We start from the raw sequence: 15,987 nt of genomic DNA, 5'->3' as shown, positions 1-15,987 counted from the left end.
TAGTGGGGTTATCCTACATGATGAACATCATGATATGTACGAGATGCAATTTTTGTTCAAGTGGTGTGATCTGACTATGCTGAGCTCCCATTTCTTAAACATAAACAAAATGTTTAAGTGGTGCGACATGCGGGATGGATACAATGAAGTTAGAGTACAACTATTCAATACAAAGAGATGCGCGCGCAGCAGCGCGTATGCTCTGCCGTCCCCGCCCATTCACTACAAGCATTTATAACCATCAGCATGACCCACCCATATCCTCAGAAGGTCTTTATAAGCCATGGCTCAACACGATACTTCAGAGTGTGCTCACATCTGCAGCTGCGGAGTCTCTTTCGACTACGGGTTTGACCCTCCTGATGACAACGCTACTAGCCATATTCTGACAGACAACCCCTGTTCATCTGACGCCGATAAACAATGGCTAGATAAATTCTGCAGTGAGCTTGGACAACGCGACCTGAGTTTCCTGACTGATCACAGCGAAAGTACATCTACAACAACTGAAAAGGCTCTCGACACTCCTGACGGTTGCTTCACCGACATTGGATTCAAAATCGTAAAAGCTACTATCGTAGTACTACTGCAGCACCTCATCAGCAATAAACAGAAGGAGGACTGCGAAGGTTGTGCTATAAATCATCCGAGCCAGCTACAACATTCCTGCCTGTTTGAGCCCCCAACATACTACTTCAATACTCACTTTGACGAACTGACCAGCAGACTGTTTAAACCCTATCTCAGAACCATCATAGCCTACGCACTACGCCGGTGTGGGTTAAAGTCTCATCCTCAGCAAATTCAAGGAGCCGCCGGAGCTATTCTGCATGAATTAAAAGACGAGCCGTTCATCATCACTAAGCTACAAGAAATCAGGGAAAATCTTCTGGACAAATCCTGCGAGAAAGTAGTCAACAAGACCGTTGACCTCTGGGAGGGGTTCTCTTTTGTGAATGGAGACTGAGCAAGACCCCACTACCATGGGTGCCATATGTAGCCAAAGGAGCATTGCAAAAACTCTGTTTAAAGGTCATTACAGAAGACAGATGAATGCGTTATTGGAAAATTTGATCGATGAAGACCTCGAAACGTATGATGACCCTACTTATGAAGATGATGAGAATGATCCCTCCCGCGAATCAAAATTCAGAAAATACTCAGAGCATATAAGAGGGCTATCTCATTCATGGGAAGATTTGAAAAACATATGTGTTAAAGGGGTTGTACCATATTGCGATACGATAAGAAATGTTCTGGAGGTGATGACACAAAGTAACGAATGCTTTCGCATCAGCGACATCCTCTGTATCTACACATATGTAACAGATGTTTGTGTGGAATTAGCTAGATTCCATAATGTTGATTCTGGCACCATAACTGCTATTGTTGAAACAACGGGGAACTATGTCCTAGACCACGATTGGAAGTCATGCCGCGAATTTCTTTTCTGGCTAGACTATCACTAATCTTTGTTTTTACAATTTACTTTCTTACTTAGAGCATGTGGTCATCTTATATCATTCTAACGGTTTACTTACTGTGTAGAGCATTTAGAGTATGTCGTCACTATGTAATCGCATTTCAATTTAATACTTTTTAATAAAAGATTGAATCTCCCCATGTGTATGTCTTATTCTTTTGCGAGGGTTGAAACGACAACATGTCGGAGCTCATGAAAAAAGCTTATTACACTCCATCCAACCCTGGTTCTTTAGGCGGTAAAAAACGATTAAAAGAGTCCGTATTAAAGGATAGTGGAATACGTCTAACCGATAAAGAGGTTTCGGAGTGGTTGGCTGGGGAAGACGCGTACACATTACACAGAACGGCCCCTAAAAATTACAAACGCAATAGAGTCATAGTATACGGAGTGGATACCCAGTTCCAGGCGGATCTCGTGGACATGTCTGCCTATTCCAAGGATAATGATAATAATAAATATTTGCTAACATGCATCAATGTGTTTAGTAAGTATGCATGGGCTCGAGTGTTAAAGAATAAGAGCGGGCCCGAGGTGACTAAAGCATTTGAATCTATACTTGGAGATGGACGTGTGCCGCAGAAATTGCAGACGGACCAAGGGACAGAGTTTTTTAACAAACGTTTTCAAGATTTAATGAAAAAGCACGACATTAATCATTTCGCAAAGGATTTGAAAGCCAGCGTTGTGGAGCGTTTTAATATAATGTTAAAAAGTAGAATGTGGCGATATTTAATGGCTACAAATTCTCAACGTTATGTGGATGTTTTACAAGATATCATGCAGGGCTACAACACCAGTTATCATCGCAGTATTAGGATGAGACCGGTGGACGTCAACAAGGAAAATGAGGGGACTGTGTTTCAAAATCTGTATGGAGATATAAAGAACAAGAACGAAACGAGCTGTATTTAAATATAAAGTCGGAGACATTGTTCGAATTTCTAAAGTGAGAGGACCATTCACCAAAGGATACGAACAGAATTAAACAGAAGAATTTTTCACAATATCCTCATGTATTCCACGCCAACCTCCTGTTTACAGACTGTCCGATTATGACGGGGAGGTTATCGAGGGAGTTTTTTATGAAAAAGAGTTACAAAAAATAATCGTGAGCAAAAACAAAGCCTTTAAGGTAGAAAAGATTTTAGGGGAGAAAAAACAGGGGGGATCCACGCTTGTCTTAGTGAAATGGTTAGGATGGCCATCGAAATTTAATAGTTTAGTTTAATAGACAAAAAAAACTCTGGTGGACTTGCAATAGCCTTAAAACACTTGAACGCATACAGGAATTGATCATTTGAGTAAACGGGGGTACCATGGGCGACGTCGGATTCTACGTTACGCTCCCGTGCAATGCTTCTTTGTCGGTTTATCCGGAAAATCGTATCTCTAGTTACAGAACAAGGTTAGCGAGTCCTATAAACTTGAAAGGTAAATGGGAGGTTGCACTCGTTGAAATTGAATATCCTAGAAGTTGGTACGCCTTAAATGATGAAGACGGAATTTTCACCCTACACACCGCCCCCGCACCGGGCGCGAAACCGTCACAACCTACCCCAGGCCCACTGCCGGTTAAAGATTCATCAAAGTTTTTTGTATCAAGGAGGGTACAAATAGACGGCGGGTACTACGCGAACGTTCGTGAAGTGATCCGTGCGATAAGTAACGCTCTCGTACCGACGGCTGTATTGGGTCATGATTCTTTAAAAAACAAAATGTATATGGTTGCGAAAACTAACGTTTCAGTATCCTTCTTTGGGAAACTCGCCGCTATTTTAGGAGTGAATCCGGGTGATGCTATCGGCCGTTCGGCCTACCATAAAGATGCTGATTTTACAAAGAGTCAAATTACGTTTGCTCCTCATCAAACCGATATCAAAGGCGGTTTCTATACTATGTACATTTACACTGACATTATCCAATATCAATCAGTTGGCGATTCGTATGTCCCCCTTTTGAGATGCGTACATATAACGGGGGAGAACAATGATATCGTCAGTGTTAGATACGACAAACCACATTACGCATCGGTCAACAAGGAGCTCATCACAGATATTACCATCGAACTGAAGGACGACCAAAACCGCGAAATACCATTTTCTTACGGCAAAGTCGTCGTAAAACTACACTTTAAACCATCGAAACAATCGGGGTTAGGGGGGTTGTTTAGAGGTTTGTTTAGGATGGCCATACCACTGTTGAAAAGGGGGTTCAGTATTGCTAAACCCCACCTAAAATCGACTGCTAAAAATATAGTATCCGACGTTGTCTCAAACGCGTTGTCGAGGACGTATAACGATAACACTAAATCTCAAGACGGCTCGGGTCTGATGGTCATGACTCGTAAGAGAATGTCTAAACCACCGGGTATAAGGAGGCGTGGTCATATGATAAATAAGAAAACAAAGCGGGGACCCAAGAAACATTCAGTCGTGCGCAGAAAGCGTAAGAAGAGTGTAAAGCGAAATGTATGGGTTAAGAGATCCGTAAAAAGAATATTCTAACATGGCATTACTCCACCGCATGTCAGGAGAGTGCATCAAGTCTGAGTTGGACTTGTTCACCCTTCCTCTGACGCAGACAGTTATTGAGAAAAGCAGTTATTTAGAAGTGCCTCCTTTATCAGCTATATCGGACTCTGCGCCTTTGGAGTTTTTTATAGCAGGGAATGGCGACGATTATGTTGACCTACATAACACACTGCTGTATCTATGTCTTAAAATCACAAAACCTAACGGTGAAGATTTAACAGATGATGCTAAGGTTGGCCTGATAAATTACCCTGGGGCTACTATATTTTCACAAGTCGACGTGAGCCTGGGTGATCGTTTGATATCTCAGAGTTCGAGCACATATCCTTACCGATGTATCATTGAGAGTCTGATCAACTACAGTAAAGATGCGTTGGAATCGCTTTTCTCCGCTGGCTTGTTTTACAAAGACACTGCCGGCCATATGGATGCGACTGACCCCGCCAGTCATAACCACGGACTGAAAAAGAGGGCAAGCTACACAACAAACAGCAGAGTGGTGGAACTGTTGGCTCCTATTCACAGTGATATTTTCTTTCAAGAAAAATTGATGCTGAATGGAATCGACATTAAACTGAGGATGATCAGAGCCAAAGACGAATTCTGCCTGATGAAGGCCGGTGATGTGGCGTACAAATTAAATATCATGTCAGTGAGCCTATTTGTCAAGAAAGTCTCTGTATCACCACCTGCGAGACTGGGCCATGCCCAGGCTTTGCTGTCGACTACCGCAAAGTACCCCATAGATCGAGTTTGTTTAAAAAATTTCTCCATACCAGCTGGGTCTCGTGTTTCGAATCAAGAAAATTTGTTTTTAGGAACGCTACCAAAATCTATCGTCCTGGCTATGGTTGATAACGATGCATTCACAGGATCCTACAATAAAAACCCTTTCACGTTCAAACATTACAATTTGGAGTTCCTAGCAGTCTACGTTGACGGTCAGCAATTCCCCGCCAAACCGCTACAGCCGAATTTTGAATCTAGGACAGCGGTACGAGAATTTTATCAACTGGCTATGGCCTCTGGAAGACATCTTAAAAACCAGGCACTTTCTATCGACAGGGATGACTTTCTGAATGGATACACCCTTTACGCCTTCAACCTCACACCTGACGAAGAGTGTGGTCAGCACATATCGCTCATCAAGTCCGGTAACATCAGACTCGAGGCATGCTTCTGACAACCGTTGCCGCAGACTATTAATTTATTAGTCTACGCAGTGTTTGATAGCATTATTGAAATGTCTAACCGCAGACAGGTCCTGGTCGAATACTATTGAAATGAACACTGTACAGCTCACCGGCATCATGGACAAAATTTCATGCGACGTTCATTTTCTTGGGGTACTCCCGAGCGATCAACTACCTGAAACGCCGTTAAGGAAGTCGTCATCTGCAGCTATAATTAACACTCTGAGGTCTGAAAACGCGCCGGCGCGTTTTGCAGTTTTTTTTTCACATTGCCGCAAAACAGACTTAAAATACTTCGTCATTTTTTGTTATAGAGACATAAGTAATATATCAATTGAAACTATAGAATATCTTCTTTTATTTGTATACACTCAGAGTAAAAACACAATGTTGTGCTTTTTGTAAAATAAAGAAAACTAACATGATGCGTGATTTCTCCTCTCCCTCTGAACGAAGTCCAATCTGATAGTTCTCAGAAAATGAACTGTAACTTAGTGAATACTAATCACAGAAAAATTAAACTTATGTCTAAAAAAACGTTAAGATGTCAGGTTTTAAATCATGTAAGTCAAATCGAAAACAAACCTTCTGTGTTTATGTAATCTGTATGAAAAGAGAGCCATGTCAGAAGTCCGTGATTCAGCTCATTATCTGCTAATGCGGCCACGCCCACAGAGCCAGCGCTATTCAGACGCAAATTCAGTCAATACATGCATACATCATCTCAATCGTGTATTTATTGTCTTGAAAAGTGTTTATCTGGATGTAAAAGTCATGGTTAGGGAGCTCTAGAAGACATGCAGTTAGTTCCTGTTTTCTTTTCTTCTATAGATGAAGTTTAGATGAGTTTTTGTTTCTTTAGCGCCCTCCGGCTGCAGTATGAATTGGAAACTCCATTCATGGAATAGCCTCTTCTTCTTTTAGATGAATTTGTGGACTAAAAATGCACAGAGAGCGCCCTCCGACTTCAAGGATGAATTGAAAACACCAGCGCTCATAGTAATGACAATGAATATTAAATAAATATAACTACTCTGTATAGAAAATTGACATAAGCATATGAGAATCCAATATTTCTCCAAATGTGCATGGTTTTAAACTAAAAGCCTATATTCAGACTCTTTGCATCACAGAAATACATTATATTTTAAAGTATAATATAAAACCATTACTTTATATTGTAATAATATTTTTCTGTATGTTTCATATATCATGATGAGCTTGAGACATCACAGAAGGTTTTTTTCACAGCCTACCTGACTGAAATGCCTCATTAATATGCAAGTCATTTCAGCTCATTACTATCCAATTCTTTTGTCTTCTCAGGTGAGAATGGCCCATTATTCAGTGGTGATTCACGCCCCCATGCATACTGTGTTTCTTGGCAAAAAGTGTCTTACAAAAACTAAATCAATATATTGTTTTATATGAAGGAGTAGGCAGCATAATTTTTACATAATTTTGAAGCAAAAACTCTAGTTTACAACCTCCAATACCCAGAAGTCTTGTGAACACAGATTTACTATACTTTTTTTGGCCTTATTTCAGTGACTTAAGTTTTTTGTTTTTTCAATAACCACGCATAAACATTATTCCTTCAAAAACACAAACATGTACATACATGTTCCTCACATATTATTGTAGCCTAGTTTGTGCTGAATACAGTGTAATGACACTTTTGTCATTTATATGTTTATGAACAACTGAAAAAATCACAAATGTCAGGGCATGTCAAAACTTCTCCAGGCCCCAAATCAGCCTCAGACTCCAGAAGGTTAACACACACCCCGCCCTGCTACCGGGGGAACATTGGTTGGCTGTTTATTTACATAGCGACGATACCGGCTATTTTTTTGACAGTTTTGGAAATCCCCCCGACAGTGACTGCTTTCCAGGAGCCATCAAAGACTTTCTGCTAACCAACGTGTCTGAAGTAGTATATTCATCCAGATGTGTGCAGGATTTCACATCGGATACTTGCGGGCAACACTGCGTGTTTTTCCTGTACCATCTGATCAACGGACGCTGCTATAGCGACGTGCTGAAGTTGTATAGCGATGATTATATTAAAAATGATAAAATGGTAGCCTACTTTGTGAAAAGATTAAAACCGAATGAGTGTAATGAAAAACTCTCATGTATTCAGTGTGCCGAAACGTGTAATACACGTATGAATCATGTTTGAGTTTTCAATTTGCATTTTATTGTGTTTTTATTTCAAATTTTAAGCAGACTGAGCATATACACACCATTTCACAAATCAAATATTAACAAACACGACATTTCAAAAATCTAACCATTGACTTTGATTGATAGACGGCGATTTGAACGCGGAATCTTCCAAAGCACGCGACCTATGCACTCTTTTTCTTTTTGTTTTTTTAGAAGACGTTTCACGTTCTGCTGCAACAATATCAGAAGGGGTTCCATATTTTGGGGTAGCAGTACCATCTCCCTTTAAAGATTTAATTGCCTGTCTAACAATATAATTCGGTACTGTAGAAAACGGTATGTTTAACTCTGCAAAGGCTTGTATAAACTCCGACCATCCTGGGGGTCTTCGGTCATCCCGTACCTTATGCGGCGCCGTGACATTTTTTATCAAATCGAACATGTGCGACCCTGGTATGGTTTTACCCCTGAACACAAACTCCCCCGACTCGTTCCATGCGCTGAGTCCTTTAGCTTTAGACATCTTGTCTAATATGTACCGACTGTTTTTCACACTTCTTCCCGGCACATTCTTCAGAACTTCACTCACAACGTCATCCGCATCTCCGTCATCATCAGGTGTAGGTGGTGGCCATTCGTCTTTACGGTCGGATTCAGAATTGGGTAGCGACAACGTTAAAACATTACTCTCCCGATCGCCTTGTTTAACGACCGTCAAAAACCTGGTCAGGATGTTCGTGTAGAGTTTGGCCTTTTCGTACTGATTCAAATCAGACCTGAGTAAGATTTTTCTTATAGCCGTATCCAGGTCGTTCTCTACAACATGCTGAATATTTTCACGAACATTGTCACTTTTCAGCTTTTCCAGCTGATGTTGCGGGACTAAATACATTTTCTCAGCATACTCCATCCTCAGCCGCGTCTAGATGATATCAAGCTGGAAATAAAGGGTACTGCTACGCTAAGGAGCAGTAAAAGAAATCCACCAGTTTGATTAAAGACTTTCTTCTTGGCGGATATACCGATTTTTTTATCGACGACGAATTTAATTTCCTTTTTTCTCCTTCTCAGTTTTTGGTACTGTTGACAGTTGACAGGAATCGTCCTGTAGAGTATGTTAAGAGCCACTTCGCACAATGTTAAAATGAGTTCGTCGGACGCTGATTGTAAAATAAGCCGACGTTGTTTAGGCGTAGCTTTATGTATCAGTTTCAACAATGGCAGATGTTTACAAAGTCTTGCGGACATGATGACTGATCACGTTCTTTGTTTTTTCTGGAGATAAATCACTTGATGGTCGGACAGCAATCCTGTTCTGAGACAGAATTGCTCAGGAGTTTTTGCTTTATAGTCTATCATTAAATAACCGTAAGGTCGACTAGTCGCATCTTGATAGCACTCCATAAAGTATTTAGTGTTTCCAGGATACATTTGCCGTCCTAGTACCGCTACTTGATTGGCATCCCGCGGGTTTTTAAACAAAATCATATCATTTGTGTTCAAGCTGGATGGTTCTACTGGATTTACCTTGGGCAAATAAATTCTGCACAATATAAATAGCGCTAAGATTACGATGATGCACAAATTGCGTGAAAACCTTTTCAACCTGTTTGTTTCCACCCGCTTCGTTCACAAGGTCGTCCAAAATCAAAAAATTTGTCTTGTTGATGGGTAATAAATCATCATCACTGAGACTCTGGGGTATTCCTTCCACAAATTTAATGTCATAAAGGTTAAGCAATTCATCATACAGTGGTTGCCAGCAACTATAAATATACACTATGTTTTCAAATTTTTTTAGAAATCAGTTTCATGCCATTTTCCAACAGACTTTTTACAAAATAACTTTTCCCTGAATTAGAAGGCCCGCTGATTACCGCAGAGAATGGATGCTGAAGTCTGAAATCAAAATCAGAAGCATCCCGAAGCCCCCTGTGTAGCATTGAATCAGTAGCCATAAGGAAGAGTGGTGAAATCGGGTAAAAGTCTCCGTTTATTATACACCACCTTAAACCTTTTAACGACTGATTTGTTGTGCAGAGTGAGAGTCTTTTTATTTCTCACAATGTTTTCAGTATGGGCCAGGATGCATTGCGAACTGTCACGCAATGTTACATAGTTGTTAACCAGACCAATGAGACTCTCCAAACAAATAGCTTGGGAATTTTTCGCGTTTAACGTTATACCCTTAGCTTTCATGCTTTACCATGCTTTACTTTACCTTTGGCAGTGCGATATCCGTAAGATTTTGGACCGCCAGAGCAAAATTCTGTAATATAATCTCCGTCGTCTATTTCATTCGTCAGCTCCCCCAGATGATATCCTAGAGGGGGGTCCCAGTCCCCCTCCCTAGAGACAAAAATAACGGTGTCGGAATATAACAATCGGTCACAGAGTTTTTCCATGAGCTCATACAACTCAAGCCGCGCATGAGCCATTGGAAAGGCTCCTACAAACACGTTAATGTCACAAGTCTGACGAACATCCCCTTTTGAGGGTCGATGTTGGACTAGAGCAACGTCATCCGAGACAAAAGTAAAATAAGTCAGCGTGTCGGTTTCGCCAAAAACAATTCTGGTGAAATCTTCAGGATCGTTCACAAGCTCGGTATAAGCCAAATTTTCGCGCATGGAGAACCTCCCCCATAAACTGTTCAGCAATAATTTATTGATAGCCCTCTGCGCGGGGTTGTGACTGATCTTTTCGGGAAAATCTTTGAAAATAATTTGAGGGTGTCTGATCGGGTAGCTTTTCCTAGCCTGACAGAAAGGATATAAGCTCATAAAATCTACGTAACTTATTCTCTCACCCTCAACCGTTTTGTGATACAGTTTATAAGCGTTAGTTCGTCCGCCAAACAACACCTCTCTCGGCTTCAGTCTCTCGGGCGCCGAATAAGTACTCATAAATTCCTTCACAGAAGGATCAGACCGCTTCATTTCCGCCCATTCACATTCCCAAAGAACCTCGATTTGCAAACCGTAGGTATTCTGTAGAATTTCAACCTTTTCGTCAAACTGTCTCCTGAGTTCCGCACAAGTCACCCCTGACATAGGATGTCGCTGATGAGGTTCAAAGCGGCACGAATGTCCATGGTGAACGCAACCATTAAATTCGAACCCATATCTCGACTCTCCCTCCTCATAGAATCCATCTAAAAAGTAACGACCAATCGACACCTCGCCGTGGTTAACAGCATGGTGAATGTCAACGTTTCGAGTCTTTTTTACATACTCGAGCCATTCGATCGATGCGTTCGAGGAAGTCTTACTCTGGCGGACATAAGCGTTATTATGCGTCAGAGCTAGCGTATATTTCTCAAGATAATGGGTTTTGAAGACAGCCATGCAACAGCCGGCAAGCGTCATTGAATTGAACGGGTCGAGCCCTGTGCAATCAATGAACGCCTCTCTGTATTTCATGCATGCCTCACGCAGTAAGACGACATCATTTACACCGTAGTCATACAACTCCTTCCTGAAATCGAAGATTTCACCCTTGACGCTATTGTACCATGCATCAAACTTTACCTGATCTTTATCAGACATGTTTCCATAGTTGTAGAAGTTTTTATCGGGGTACTTCCCCCAGTAATTAGCATTTTCCGGTCTATTGAAAAGATGCGGAAAATACCCTTTTTCTCGCGTAGTCAAATTGAGTGCCGCGGGCATCTTAGACAGGGCCATCGGTATGAACGCGTAGCTGTCGATGTATCGCTGGCTATATTCTTCATCGTACATGAAGATTAATTTACATCCTTGCATTATAACATCGAGAGTAAGCCCAGCCTTGCAAAAATACTCCAGAATTAGAAAGGAGTCAAATCTGGACGCATAATGAGCTATGAAGCAGTATCCCTCGTATCGAGGCTGTCTAAACCGGGCGATTAGTTTCACTATACAGTCGGGTCCTTTGGCCACAAATTTCTCACCTTTAAAAGTGATGGCACAGACAAAATTCGCTTGATGCCGATCATTTACATATTGCGTTTCAAAGTCGTAAAAAACGTATTTATTGCAAGGGTCCTTGAGTGGAATGGGTTGTATGAAGCAATTGTGCGACCCCTGTTCAGGCAAATCTTCGTTACAATGTACACATCGGAGGGTTGTACATTCATGCTTTTTGGTTTGACCCGTGACGGCATATCGCCTATTGCATAGTTTGCAATATTTTATAACGTCGCATACTGGATTTTCAGCCCCTGGGGGATGTTTTTTTTAATGCATTTTTTAACAGTAGCCTGACTTACAAAACCGTAAACAATCGGAGCAGTGCAGTGGTTTTTTAGGATGATTATAACAATCTCCATCAAAACACACGTTGCAGACGTGTTTGCAATGATGGTCTCTAAGATTCGAGTAACCTCTGTAGCAGAATTCACACACGTAGGTGGCTCCGATGAAGGCAGTCAAATTCAGAATCATATAGTAATGCGCATTTTGCAAATAGAGACATACCGTTTTAGGGTGAGGGTAGTCGTGATTTCTGTATGTTTCTAATCCCCCCACGCTCGTCCTGTAAAAAAACACTATTTTAATGTCTAGAAGGGATTCAAAAGCTTGTATGTTGTCAAATCCAATTTGTTTTTGAATTGAGAAGCCGGCGTCGTTATGGATGGTCGTTTGAGAAAACGAGCTAGACAGATAGAGAAACATAAGTTGTTTGAAATGTTTGTCGGACAAAACAGCGACATTTTTTTTCGTTTGATGACCTGATCCAGAGCTAAATCTGTAAGTTTACGATGATGCCCTCCTCCTTGTCGATTCATGGCAACATTAGCTTCGATTTCGACGGAATCATCTGACATCAATCTATCGCAGCTCTGTAAAACCTTTTGGTAACACTTTACTTGAAGGGGTGTGCATAAGACTGACATGACACCTTCATAATCATGACATGACACATGTCATGAATATGAAGGAGGTTTTATGAATGTATATGACAACTGTCATTAAGTGTCATTCGCTCAGTTATGTCATTTTTAATGCAAAGATGACATTGTTTGAGATGTCCGAGTTATGACAACTTGACATAAACCAATACATCATAACCTGTCAATGTCTATGTCATGACAACTTGACATTATTTAAGCTTTATGGGACAACATTACATTAAACTGTCATGAGGTTGGTTTTGACAATGGCTGTCATGAGGCCATTATAATAGTGTCATGAATATGTATCTTGAGCTCAAGTACAGTGGTACAAATTGAACTTGTCATTAAAATGTCATTAAGTGACAATACTCTGACAAATAATTTTATAACAGCGTCATGACTATTTTTCATTTCATGTTTTTTTTGTTTTTGTTTTTTGTTTTTTTATGTTTCCACCAACAGAAGGTCAGATAATAGACAATTTCAAATTTCTTAAAAAAAGATAAAATAATGGTAACACTTTATTTTAGGGTCTTTTAACTAGTTGCTTATTACTATTAGCATTCATATGGCTAAAATATTGGCTATTTATTAGTACTTATAAAGCACATATTAATGCCTTATTCTGCATGACCTTATTCTACATTCTTAATCCTACCCAATACCTAAACCTAACAATTAACTATAATAAGCAGTAAATTAAGAGTTTATTGAGGGAAAAGTCATAGTTAATCGTTTATATATGTGTTCCCTATACTGAAGTGTTACCAAAATAATGTCATGTAATGATAACCCATAAAGCTAAGTAGTTTTTTAAGTTTGATAATTAATCTGCTATGTCATGTTTATGACAGGTTATGATGTTTTGCTAATGTCAAGTTGTCATGACAAAGACACTGACAGGTTATGATGTATTGGTTTATGTCAAGTTGTCGTAACAAAGACATCTCAAACAATGTCATCTTTGCATTAAAAATGACATAATTGAGCGAATGACATTTAATGACAGTTGTCATAAACATGCATAAAACCTTCATATTCATGACACGTGTCATGTCAAGATTATGAAGGTGTCATGTCAGTCTTATGCACACCCCTTCAAGTAAAGCGTTACCAACCTTTTCAATTTGGTCGGTAAATATGTTGACGGAGTAATTATTTCCATCTGTTAAAACTGCAGAAACTGGTGATTTTAGCGTAGGGGCTGAAAGGGTTAAATTGATTACACATGCCTCACCACCAATATCTCGAGCATGGGAGACTATTTCGTCAAAAGCATCGTGCAAAAAAATGTGGTACGCCGCCAAATCTGTAGAGTTAATCTCCCTCAGATTCATGACCCGTCGCAATTGCACGCTATTGAAACGTGGTCGCGGTAAAACATGATAGCCGTTAATCAGACCGCCCTCCCGAATCAGCGTATCAATGTCTGAACGCGGTAGCGCTGACGTACCCGCAGGTTGATCGGATGATATTGTATTGTTTACCGATCCGACAGTATCTGTAGGGAGAGCCGCGATGCTAGACGTTGGCTGATTGTCAACATTAGGCTCAGCATTAAATATCATGCCATGTCTATTATTTATTCCCCCGCCATCTTGTATTATGTTTAATAATTCCTGTAACCGTTCTGACAAATTAATATTCGGATACCGTTCGATCGCAGCTTTTAAACGTTCCAAATTTGAAGTCTGATGCATCGGTGCATCATTGACAAAAGACAATTCTACATGGTCAGAATACATGTCTAGCAATTGCTGCAATCTGTCGCACGTGTTTTGGGTACTCGCAGCATAGGTTTCAAGCAGACTTTGTAACACGTCTGAGAGAGTTTGGTCTGGATGACTGCTATGTGTCGCAGCTGCGGAAAAACAGCTCTCTGTATCCATTTTTATTTTTTATTTTTTAGATCAAAAGTAACAAACACAATATGTAATATTGTGAAAAACAAGCATTCAAAAGCGGTAAGGCATACATCATTACAGCAGTTGAGAATAATGACATTACATTTCCATGTATAATCAAATGAGATATACTGCTGAACTGTAATGTATTACGAATCACGTACGTGTATCTATCTTCGGTGGGGTGTAGCGACTACGGCGCTAAGCAGACTCACAATTAATTGCCTCTCTCGCATCTGTTCAATTTCTGATCTTTCAACTCGGGCATAATGCTCGTCAGCATTTCTCTGCATTCTTTGGATAATGTCTATTATTTCATGCAGTACGGCACCGTGTCCATCAAACCTATTGTACAGCGCAGCAAATTCGCCTGCTGATCTCTCGTTTTCCTGTTCACGATGAGCTTCCAACAAGTCCAGTCTGTGGTGAAGAAATCCTATCTCCCGTGCCGATCTGTCACGCGCCTCTGCCGCCCTGGCACGTTCCTCTGCTGCTCTGGCACGTTCCTCTGCTGCTCTGGCACGTTCCTCCGCTGCTCTGGTACGTTCTTCGTTGAAGACGGTAACAAAATTGTTAAAAGCAGCGGTGAGCACGTCTATTTTGTCAGCATGCTCGTGATTCCTAGGGGTATCCCCGCGCTCTTCCTCCTCTTCTTCGTCACCCTCTTCTTCTCCTTCACCTCCCTCTTCTCCTTCGTCGTCTCCCTCTTCTCCTTCAGACGCTTCGCGAAATGAATATGGAGTTTGTCTACCTCTCACTGTCCACGGATCGTCTCGATCACTGGTAAAAGATGAAGAGTCCCACGCATTCACTTGCGAGTCCATCCACGTTGTTACGTCGTCGCTGGTACCAATGCGTTGATCTGTATAGAAATATAATAACCACAACTCAAATTAAAGCTTAACCGTTAATTGCAGATACAACGTTTTGACTAATACTGACGGTATTCTATATAAACACTTCGCTTTAAATTAACTTTAAAGAATAATAATAATGAATCAAAACTTACCTGAATTTATTACTACATGGGGTACAGGACTCGATCCACTATCGTGACACCTCTTCTTTGGAGGGACTACCGAGATAGGTCGTAGCAACGGCCTGGATCTGTCCTCATGCCGTCTCTTATTCGGATAGGTGGGTGAGCTTGGACCAGGCAACGGGGTGGATTCCACGTTGTGAGGTCTCTTATTTGGAGGGGGTGCTGAGCGTGATCCTGACTGTTCCCTAGCCTCCGACGTTAGATCTGTCGGGTCACTGGTGGAGATTATTTGTTCCTGCTATGGCAACGTTTGAAAAAATTACCGGTAGAGTCGCATCTCCTAACCCTTGACGACTCACTTGTGGTGGCCTCATCTTCAAAATCGGTCGTGGTGAGGTCAATGAAGCCAGGAAGAGTGACCAAGGCGGGTAATTCTATTAAAAATAAATAAATAAAATGGAAAAGTTAGATTTTAGCATACACAGGAATAAAATGTTTCTACATGTAGAAAATAATAATATTTTTACCGTCGTCTGAGTCCTCTATAATGCTTGGGCTGTCTGCTACTACAAATAATAAAACATATAATTTTGTAAATTTTTATATGTTTATAAATATTGTGTATTTGTATACATTTATAAATAGAATAAATATGTACTTACAACGGTCGATGGCATTGAAAGCTCTTTGTTCAGCATTTGAGGCTATAACAAAAGCAAATCAGCATACGGAATATATTGAGTAATCACATCGGCATAGCATGAACACACCATCTGACATCGGTGGTAGTAAAAGCGTTATAGTGACGACAAATACGCATAACCCAGTATAGTTACCTCGGCT

General features: G+C 40.7%; 2 protein-coding genes across 2 annotated transcripts; one reads left to right on the top strand and one right to left on the bottom strand.

Annotated features, from left to right (window-relative positions):
• Nucleotides 1–3,991: 3,991 nt before the first annotated feature.
• On the top strand, nt 3,992–5,200 carry LOC125251874 (uncharacterized protein F54H12.2-like). Its single transcript, XM_048164976.1, has one exon. It carries the CDS (start codon nt 3,992–3,994, stop codon nt 5,198–5,200), a length of 1,209 nt encoding a protein of 402 aa, XP_048020933.1.
• Nucleotides 5,201–13,355: 8,155 nt separating this feature from the next.
• On the bottom strand, nt 13,356–15,438 carry LOC125249961 (caldesmon-like). The gene is made up of 2 exons (XM_048162220.1): nt 15,172–15,438; nt 13,356–15,024 (listed from the first exon to the last, which is right to left on the bottom strand). The coding sequence occupies exon 2, from the start codon at nt 14,984–14,986 to the stop codon at nt 14,333–14,335; it is 654 nt and encodes a 217-aa protein (XP_048018177.1). The 5' UTR covers nt 14,987–15,024; nt 15,172–15,438; the 3' UTR covers nt 13,356–14,332.
• Nucleotides 15,439–15,987: the final 549 nt, after the last annotated feature.

The sequence above is a fragment of the Megalobrama amblycephala genome, linkage group LG17, assembly GCF_018812025.1.
Source record: "Megalobrama amblycephala isolate DHTTF-2021 linkage group LG17, ASM1881202v1, whole genome shotgun sequence".
NCBI lineage: Eukaryota > Metazoa > Chordata > Actinopteri > Cypriniformes > Xenocyprididae > Megalobrama > Megalobrama amblycephala.
Note: the sequence above shows the minus strand (reverse complement) of the source record. Positions and strands in the feature narration are given on the sequence as shown.